This window comes from Salvelinus sp. IW2-2015, linkage group LG13, assembly GCF_002910315.2.
Source record: "Salvelinus sp. IW2-2015 linkage group LG13, ASM291031v2, whole genome shotgun sequence".
Taxonomy (NCBI): domain Eukaryota; kingdom Metazoa; phylum Chordata; class Actinopteri; order Salmoniformes; family Salmonidae; genus Salvelinus; species Salvelinus sp. IW2-2015.
Window position 1 is genome coordinate 43868955 of NC_036853.1, and position 10641 is coordinate 43879595.

General features: G+C 44.9%; 1 protein-coding gene across 6 annotated transcripts in view; it reads left to right on the forward strand.

The window, feature by feature from the left end:
• Window positions 1–10641, forward strand: part of tmem131l (transmembrane 131 like) — a 97351-nt gene that overhangs the window by 76458 nt on the left and 10252 nt on the right. For all 6 annotated transcript variants that reach the window (XM_023998373.3, XM_024147422.2, XM_023998374.3 and 3 more), the window contains exons 20-28: window positions 621–745; window positions 1251–1393; window positions 3109–3295; window positions 3766–3951; window positions 4191–4340; window positions 6171–6801; window positions 6974–7089; window positions 7541–7713; window positions 8914–9120. In XM_023998373.3, coding sequence (XP_023854141.1) covers window positions 621–745; window positions 1251–1393; window positions 3109–3295; window positions 3766–3951; window positions 4191–4340; window positions 6171–6801; window positions 6974–7089; window positions 7541–7713; window positions 8914–9120 — 1918 coding nt within the window. The remainder of the gene's footprint in view (window positions 1–620; window positions 746–1250; window positions 1394–3108; window positions 3296–3765; window positions 3952–4190; window positions 4341–6170; window positions 6802–6973; window positions 7090–7540; window positions 7714–8913; window positions 9121–10641) is intronic.

Below are 10641 nucleotides of genomic sequence, written 5' to 3' on the forward strand. Positions count from 1 at the left end.
TACCTAGGGGAAATTTCACCCCGTAGCAATGGATTACAATGAAATGACAGGAGATTTTTGAGAGCTCATTGTTTCCTGCTCCCAAGTGTGATATTTTATTGCCCTACGGTGGGTAGCTAGCTCAGTCACCAACTTTGCGGCGAACATTGAGCATTTGCTGTCTTTTTATTGCGTTATTCTTTGGTCCTTATTGCATTTTGATGCATGTACTTTAGTCGTTCCGTTCTTTTGACACTCCAGCTCAGATTTTCTCAATCCACTCCTAGGGAATCCAGGATGGTGCTGACCCCCCCACCACAGGGATTGATTGAGAAACACTGCTCTAGTTATGGGAAACCAATGCAGTCTTTAATCATTGGCTTTGGTGTCCCAGGTCTGAATCGGTCCATGATTAGAAGAGAATGAAAGCCAGGGGGCCGTATGTATCAAGCGTCTCAGCCCTTTTAGATCAAAATGGACAGGCAAGACCTGATCATAGATCAGCACTCCTACTCTTGATATGCCTGATACAGACAACCCCAGAAGTGTTTCAGCTGTCCAGGAGACCACAGTTGAATAATACTCGCTATATATAAAGTGTGCTCGTGCAGGGATATATTAACCCTGTGTGTTGTCTGCAGGGCGGGGAGAGTGTGAGGGGAGAGGGAGCGCTGCGTCTCCTCCTCCAGCCATGGGAGAGCAGGGAGGTGGCTGTGGTGTTCACCCCCTCCGAACACAAACCCACCACCACCATCCTACTCATCAGGTACACTATGATTGACACCTCTACATTTTGACACGTTCTTAGAAATAGTCTTCTGATTTTCATGTTGTCATGTACATACAAAGGCAAAATGACCACATAAACAGTACTGTGAATAATCCCCCCCCAGTTGTTGCGTACTGGTCGTTGTAGTCTCTCGTGCATGCAAGATCTTGATATGAGCACTGATATTACAGTAGTTATTGCAGTACAATGCGAACACGTAGCTTTGTGCGTGATATTATTCCACGTTTGTGGTTGTTTTGGTCAATAATGGAGCCAAGCTAATGGCACCAGGTATTTTAATGACATTTGCCAGATTTGAGTATGGTGCCATGTGCTGTTGGTTTTGGTGACTCTCAGCATTGGTGATCGTCTAGTCTCGTTGCCATTATTTTAAAGTGTCGTCTGTCACTCTACTGTTGGAGCACGAGGAAGTGAGAGTCGGGGAGCTGAGTCTAGGGACAGTCTGACTGTCCCTTTCTCTTTTTTTCTCTCTCTGTCTCAGGAACAATCTGACAGTGTTTGACATGGTGATGGTGCGGGGTCATGGGGCCAAGGAGCTGCTGAGGGTGGGGGGCAAGCTGCCGGGCCCCGGAGCCTCATTACGCTTTAATGTCCCTCAGTCCACCCTCATGGAGTGCCGAGATGGTGAGCCAACCACTGTGTTAATTTTAATATTTGTCATTTATCCACCTTTCTCTCATTGAGATGAAAATCAATTTTGTGCTCCTAGTGGCAATCACAACAATCAATGAGTTACTCCATAAAAATTCTAATAGCGTTTGATTATATTTAATCTATGTGCGGTATATGTAGGGCTGGGCGACGTGGCCAAAATATCATATCACAGTCTTAAAAAAAGGATGGTATTTTATGTTTTTGAATATTAAAAGTTCTACATTTGCTTTGAGTAATATGTGACCTTAGGCTGGCAACACATACATTCTAAGTAATTTCGATGGGTCTTTCTCCATTCTGATTTGTTTTATACTGTTCAATTCAACTTCAACCAAAAATAATTGATACATTTCTCCATTTCCTGCACTTATTTGAAATAATTTCCACACTGCCACGTAGGGCTGCACGATATGGGCAAACAATCTAGGCCTTATTTTTAATCAGATGTTGCAATTGCGATTTAGAGCAAAACACTTGGGTGAACAACTGATTATTCTATTTCTATAGTTGAAATATAATAGTGGGCACTTTGAATACAGTGTTGTTTGACATGACAACAAATGAAAATGCCAGGGAGGAGTTATTGTGACAGGGTAGGAACCAAAGTGTTGATATGTGTTTCCTAGGGGGACCTACAATCTTTGACTACGTTAAATGTTTTCTCTTAGCTACTTCTAAGATATTCATGATTTGCGTATTCCTCTTTGATTTAGAAGATACTGTTGCACAAACAGCATGCTGATTTAGGTCTAAACCATCACTGGTATTATCAGGCTGTATAGCTAATTACATTTGCTCTGACTCAGTACATTTATTAGCTAGCTAGCCAGCTAACTAGTGATTAGCATTAGTGGCTAACAAGATTTAGGCCCAACATGCTAAAAAAAGACAAACTAGCTGTTTGCAGATGTAAGAAACACAAACTATGTGTAATTATAGAACGCTAGTGGATTTATATTAAGAAGCAACGTGAAAACAGCATCGTTGTCATCAACATAGTTGCTGTGCTGCATGCAGACTAAACGCAAGTGTCTCCTGGTCGAGGGGCAACAAATGCGCTCCTTGAGTGACGGGGAAAGAGGGGCTCGGTCTGTGTTGAATAACAGTATATCGTAAAATACGTTGTACCGCTCCGCCCTAAGTATACAGTATGTACTGTATGTAGCTAGATCTTATTCGATGTTTGTCAATTTAAATGCATTACTAATACAATTCATTAGTCAAGGCAAATGATGGTGCTTCATAGTAATGGCAAAGTGAATTCAATACATTTCAGGGTAATTTGCACTTCAAATTCTATTATGAGGCCCTTGAATTTAAAACTAGGCTACTTAATCATTGTCTTACTATTAGTGGTGGTAGTTCTGCTGTGCAACCTGTAATATCCTTTAATAAACTCATTTTAATGGCACAAAGCAGTTATTTTTTTTATTAAACTGACAATAAAGCGTGCCTTATCTTGTGTGTTCTCCTACCAAGGCTAATTAATCCTTGGTGACATACCAAATGTCACCCTATTCCCTTTATAGTGACGTATTTGGTCAAAAGTAGGGACCCTGGTCAAAAGTAGTGCGTTATAAAAAGAATGGGGTTCCATTTGGGACTCAGCCCTTGTCTTACTCTACTGTTCTTAAGAGTGTGTGGCTGGCTACTTTATAAAATGATTCCTCCCATCTACCTCCCAGGCCTGCGCACCAACAAGCCTCTGTTTGCCATCTGGAAGAGCTTCAAGGTGGAGAACGCCGGGGAGCTGCCCCTTACGGTCACGTCCATGAACATCAACGGCTACAAGTGCCAGGGCTTCGGCTTCGAGGTGCTGCAGTGCAGGTCCTTCAGCCTGGACCACAACTCCTCCTCCGAGATCACCATTGCGTGAGTCAAATGTCGGAAGAATGGATGCAGATTGTTCTTTAACCTTTTTTTATGTCAACATATTTTGTACTAACTCAGCAGTAGTGTACATGCGTCAGGTTACTTTCAAGTGAAGGGTACATGAAGGAAAGTAATGAAAGAACAATAGATCTATCATTTTTTATTCTGTCCGAACGCAAACATGACGTTTGTATTGTTTAGTAAATCATTTCCTGTGATACGAGACATATCAAGATAAAGTTTTTTGACATTTTGTAACGCTCATTGACCTCATCTCTTTCTCTCCTTTTCCCCTCCCACTGTCTCAACTTCTATTTTCTCTATCTCTTTCTTCCCTCTCTGGTTGTCTCACCTCTCCCCCACTTCCTTTTCACCGTCCTCTTTTCCCCCTTAATCGCTCGCTCTCTTTTTCTCCTTTTCTTACTCTACCTTCTCCCTCTCTTTCTCCACCCACTTTTTCCCACTTCCAGGTTCACTCCAGACTTCACGTCGTCCTGGGTGATCCGGGACCTGACCCTGGTGACGTCGCGAGGCTCATTGTTCCCCTTCACCCTCAACGTGACGCTGCCCCACCACATGCTGCCCCTCTGTGCCCAAGTGGTGCCCGGCCCCAGCTGGGAGGAGACATTCTGGGTGGTCACCCTCATCTTCACCTGGTCAGTGCCACCCCGAGACGCATAGACCAGTACCAACTTAGTGCCAAGTTTGGGTGATGAAAAGCCAATGTCATACACAGCTTCATGATTTTTCCCCCCCAGAAATAAAAAGGGTTTCAGGTTGAAAGACAATGGACTTTGACTCCCCAACCAGATTAGCAGTGTCTACTACTTTGTCAATTTGTTGACACTGGTATCACCAATGAATAACCGGCCATATCCTTTCTCTTTCCTCTCAGCTTCTCCCTGGCGGGTGTTTGTCTGATGGCTTTCCACCAGGCCCAGTACATCCTGACTCAGTTCTCCAGCCCCACCCCCCGGAGCATCCACAACTCTGCCCTGTCCCGGGACAACGGCCCCGTCAACAACATCACCCCCAACGGAGTCAAGTAAGACTCTGTGGAATATATTTTACAAGAGACCCGTTTCCAGTCAAATATTTGTACATAAAATCAACCGTTTTATATGGTTGCCAATAGAGGTTGACCGATTAATCGGCAGGGCCAATTTCACGTTTTCATAACAATCGGTAATCTGCATTTTTGGATGCCGATTATGGCCGATTACATTGCACTCCACGAAGGAGACTGCGTGGCAGGCTGACCACCTGTTACGCGAGTGCATCAAGGAGCCAAGGTAAGTTGCTAGCTAGCATTAAACTTATCTTTATAAAAAACAATCAATATTAACATAATCACTAGCTAACTACACATGGTTGATGATATGACTAGTATATCTAGCTTGTCGTGCGTTGCATATTATCAATGCGGTGGCTTTTCATTTCTCATCGAATCACAGCCTACTTCGCCAAACGGGTGATGATTTAACAAGCGCATTCGTGAAAAAAGCACTGTCGTTGCACCAATGTGTAGCTAACCATAAACATCAACGCCTTTCTTAAAATCAATACACAAGTATATATTTTTTAACCTGCATATTTAGTTACTATTGCCTGCTAACATGAATTTATTTTAACTAGGGAAATTGTGCCACTTGCGTTCTATGCAAGCAGAGTCAGGGTATATGCAGCAGTTTCGGCCGCCTGGCTCGTTGTGAACTGTGTGAAGACCATTTCTTCCTAACAAAGACCGTAATTAATTTGCCAGAATTTTACATAATTATGACATAACATTGAAGGTTGTGCAATGTAACAGCAATATTTAGACTTGGGGATGCCACCCGTTAGATGAAATACGTAACGGTTCCGTATTTCACTGAAAGAATAAATGTTTTGTTTTCGAAATGATAGTTTCCGGATTTGGCCATATTAATGACCTAAGGCTCGTATTTCTGTGTGGTTATTATAATTAAGTCTATGATTTGATAGAGCAGTCTGACTGAGCGGTGGTAGGCAGCAGCTGGCTCGTAAGCATTCATTCAAACCGTACTTTCCTCCGTTTGCCAGCAGCTTTTCGCAATGCTCGAAGCACAGGGATGTTTATGACTTCAAGCCTATCAACTCCCAAGATTAGGCTGGCAATATTATAGTGCTGTCTATCAGAACATCCAATAGTCAAAGGTCTATGAAATACAAATGGTATATAGAGAAATAGTCCTATAATTCCTATAATAACTACAACCTAAAACTTCTTACCTGGGAATATTGAAGACTCATGTTAAAAGAAACCACCAGCTTTCATATGTTCTCATGTTCTGAGCAAGGAACTTAAACATGAGCTTTTTTACATTGCACATATTGCACTATTACTTTCTTCTCCAACACTGTTTTTGCATTATTTAAACCAAATTGAACATGTTTCATTATTTATTTGAGACTAAATGGATTTTATTTATGTATTATATTAATAAGTTATATATATATATATATATATATAAGTTAAAATAAGTGTTCATTCAGTTTTGTTGTAATTGTCATTATTACAAATATATATATAAATCGTCCGATTTAATCGGTATCAGCTTTTTTTGGTTCTCCAATAATCGGTATCGGCGTTGAAAAATCATAATCGGTCGACCTCTAGTTGCCAATATAAAGAGTTATTAAAGTTAGACGTTTCGGTGGTACTTGATTTAACTCTTGGTATAACACTCCAGTACAACAATGTTGTCAAAGTAGCTGTATGTTATCGACATAAATCTGAACTGATTTTGTTCTATAAATGAAGCGTGTCACCCATTTGATTAGCTGGTGATAATGCACTGTTATGGGTTTACACAGTCTCTCTAACTAGTTTTTTTTTGTTTTTGTCCGTGTCCAGTAAAATGAAGGGCAGCTGCAAGACATATGTGGACACCTGCCACAACTCTGACAAAGGAAAGGGGCGTGGCTCCCTGGCGGTGGCCAACGGCTCCATCCCTCGGCCCCAGCCCTTCTTCACCCCCTCCTCCTCGTCCAAGAAGGGTGCCTCCACCACCCCCCCCCAGCCGCAGAAGAAACACAAGGTGTCCGTTTACTACGGCAAGTACAAAACCAGCTCCTACGCCACAGCGGCGACAGTGGCGACGGCTGCCACGGCGACCGAGGAAGAGAGGGAACTAGACCTAACGCCCGACCTGGGAACCCTGGAACCCGACCTGAGCACGGACGCCTGCAACAACAACGAGCCCACGTTCCTCTGTCAAATCGACGTTAAGAAAACGACACAGCACTTTAAGGAAGCCCCACCACAGAGCGCCGCCCTGCGGGAGGACAGCAAAGGGCCGGCGGCGGTTATGTTTCCCGTGGAAACGCAGGCCGGCTTCCCCGACAATGTCACCATGGGCCCAGGCCCCCGACCGGGTCTCCTGCTGTGCAGCCCCGTGACAGAGAAAGGGTGCGGCCTCCGTACACATTCGCAGTTTGCGGAGAAGAGGGACACAACGGCGAAAAGGGACAACTCTGAGCTAGAGGTGAGAGAGAGACAGGGTGATCAATTGGCTATTACTTGGTTTTATTTGATAGCTTGTAGCCTGGTTACTCCTATAGCTTTGTAGAGATGTTTTTTTTGTGTGTGCAATATAAGTACTTCAGTACAGGGTGGAATTGTGAATTGCATATTTCTCTCGTTCTCTCTCCCTCCAGACCAGAGAGGATGGTAAAATCCAGAGGAAGAAGGCAGAGAAGACGGAGGCTGGTGTCCCAGCTGGGAACAGCAAGGCAAAGAAGAGTCGCAAGAAGAACACAGAGGGGGTTTCTGGGTACGTGGCATCTTCGAATCGATAGAGATGATAGACTCTGTGCTCACTTAGAAATGAGTCTTGACAAATGGTTTGGTGCAGAATTCCGTTAGTAAAATCTATAGAGAACGAAATTGACACCACTCAAAGGACAATCTTCGATAAGTCATTGCTTGCCTTACACTTGGGAAGAACCTCTTCATCCCACACAGATGTGATGCACCTTATTCACACCGTGGCCATTGTTCATTGACCAAAAGTTTTAAAAAATTACGTTAATATTTTCTAACTGGGCAGGATGTGAATTTGATTGTTTTGATTTGTGGTTGATTTAAATTGAAGAAACAACAGTTAATTAGCTACCACCAGCAGCCGTTTATAGTAGAACGTTCAGGTCTGTAACCCTGTTGATTGTTGAATCGCTGCGGGTGAAGACATTGAAAAGTGACATTGGTCTTCGCTGTTCCCACAGGCTACCTGAACACAGTGTGGTTGTGACATCAGTGCAGGAGAGGGAACCGGAGTGGAGAATGGGAGAACAACAACAGAATATGAACGGAACCCGCACTCGGAACCGCTGCTCCACAGGAAAACCAGACGCACCGAAGCCCAGCCCCAACCCCGACAGCCCCCTCAAACAGAACGGTGGGTACATATACATACACACACCAGGGTTTCCGTTAGGAAAATGTGGCGGGGGACATTTGACCGGCAACCTTTTAATTGACCCGACATTTGAGAAATTACATTTCCTCAGCGAAGACAAGTAACCAACAGCAAAATCACTAGCCTGTCAATCTTCTATCCCCCATAGTAGAAAGGTTGACCTATTCTATTGGTCACCTTGTCTAGAAAGAAATTCCCTATTCCAAACAGACTCTGGGACAGTTGTGAGATGATAGATCCCTAATTCATACAACCAGTAGGCCTAATAGGCTACATAACAATATGTGATGTAACAGATCACAACGTTTAGCTTAAAATGTTGATCAACTATTATTTATTCACATAAGCGCAGCAATGCACACAAGGCAGCAATGCACACAAGGCAGCAATGCACACAAGGCAGCAATGCACACAAGGCAGCAATGCACACAAGGCAGCAATGCACACAAGGCAGCAGGCTACACAAGGCAGCAGGCTACACAAGGTTTCAGACTACGCGCGGATGTTCATTCCATAATGCAATTCGCAGGAAAACACTTGTCACCACACATGCGAGCGGTTTCATATTTTATAGGCCAAAAGCCAGCTACCGGATAACGGAAACACTTGACAAACACACAGACGCACACTCAAAAAGCTGGGACATCTATGGTTACACCCCTCAACCACTTGATAACCTGTGTGGCTATCGCTGTCTGTTTGTGGCTAACTTTACCGAAGTTCAGCCCTACCCCTCACCTAAACCAATCATGTTAAAAGCCCTCTGCTGCGTCTGTGATGCTCCAGACATCTCTAAGCAGATTTACACCTGACTGACCACAAGTATCTGCCCCAGTGCCTTTTTCTTTTTCAACACATTGCCATGGTGGACACTACAGTACATATCCAGTTTTGTCACATTTTCAGAAACACTGGAATTCCCAATTAAATGTGATGGCTAAAGACGCGAGTGAAAGTTAATAGATTGACATTTTATATTGGACAGTCCTCAGTATCTCTTTCTTTCCTGACACTTTATTTAAACAGTTGGAAACAGAAGGGAAGATAGGCAAGTGGGAGAACCGTGGGAAGGGTGGATATGGGGGATTGCAGGGATTGAGCAGTGTATTTGACTGGAGTGTTACAGCTAGGCCACGGGCTTTACTCGGTCCTCAACATCTCTCTCCCTTCCTGTTGTAGGTGTGTGTCTGGTGCGGCCACGGCGGAAGTGCGCGGAGCGGCGCGTGGCGTGCGAGTCGGGCTCAGACTCTGGCAGCTCGTCGGGCAGCGTGCGGGCCAGCCGCGGCAGCTGGGGCAGCTGGAGCTCTGCCAGCAGCATTGAGGGAGACAAGGACCCCAGCGCCCCACACCACCGCACACACCACTGCACTACCTCAGCCAGGAAAAGTATGGACACACTACTGCAGTATACCCACTCACACACATATACACAACACACACCACTGCACTNATACACAACACACACCACTGCACTACCTCAGCCAGGAAAAGTATGGACCCACTACTGCAGTATACCCACTCACACACACATTCACAACACACACACTGCACTATATACAATGCACGCACACAAGCACATTATATCTATACACTGAGTATACAAAACATTAGGAACACCTGCTCTTTCCATGACAGACCAGGTGAATCCTGGTGAAAGCTATGATCCCTTATTGATGTCACTTGTTAAATCCACTTCAATCAGTGTAGATGAAGGGGAGGAGACGGGTTAAAGATGAATTTTCAAGCTTTGAGACATTCTGTATGTGTGCCATTCAGAGGGTCAATGGGCAAGACAAAATATTTAAGTGCCTTTGAACGGCGTATGACAGTAGGTGTCAGGCGCACCGGTTTGTGTGTGAAGAACTGCAACGCTGATGTTTTGTACACTCGGTGTATATACACTCCCCTCTCTCGCTACTGCAGCGACCACTGCACTGCTCTTATCATGGAACATGCCCATAGAGGGTTGGAAGTGGGACTGGGGCCTCTACAGAGCACCATGGTGCTGGGTTAGGTTAGGTCAGATGTTTACCTGTCCTTTGGCTCTGAGGGACTTTGTCTGTCTTGGCAAGGGCTGAGATTCCCAAATTCCTCATCTCTGAATCCACCTCAGTGTACACCTCATCAGACATGGAAATGTTGCACCCGTCTTTCACCTCACCTGTTCTCCGTCTCTTTCTCTCTCCCTCTCTCTGTCTACCGCTCTCTCTCTCTCTGTCTACCGCTCTCTCTCTGTCTACCGCTCTCTCTCTGTCTACCTCTCTCTCTCTGTCTACCTCTCTCTCTCTAAGAGAGAAGCAGAGAGAGAGCCGGGTAGATCAGAGAGAGAGAGAGAGAGAGGAGAGAGAGAGAAGAGAGAGAGAGAGAAGAGCGGTAACGGCGAGAGAAGAGAGGCGCCGTATGAACCAGAGTAGAGAGAGACGCGGTAGACAGATGAGAGAGAGGATGCGGTAGAGAGAGACTAGTAGGATGGTAGAGAGAGAGGTAGACAGAAGGTAAGCGAGAGAGAGAGATGGAGTAGATGAAGAGTGGTAGACAGGCAGAGAGGCGAGACAGAGAGAGATGGTAGTGGAATAGGACAGACGAGAGAGTAGAGAGAGAGGACGGCTCAGACCAGAGAGAGTATGGTAGACAGAGAGAGATGGGCAGTAGATGAGAGAGGATGGTAGACGAGGAGATGATGGATAGAGCCGAGAGAGAGGAGAGGTAGGAGCAGAGAGAGAGAGAGAGAGAGACGAGAGAGGAGACAGGGTGAGAGAGAAAGAGGAGAGATGGGTAGAACAGAGAGAGAGGAAGAGAAGAGAGAGAGAGAGGTAGACAGAAGAGAGAGAGAGGAGAGAGAGAGAATGTGGTACGACGAGAGAGAGAGAGAGAAGCGAAGAGAGAGAGAGAGAGGTAGACAGAGAC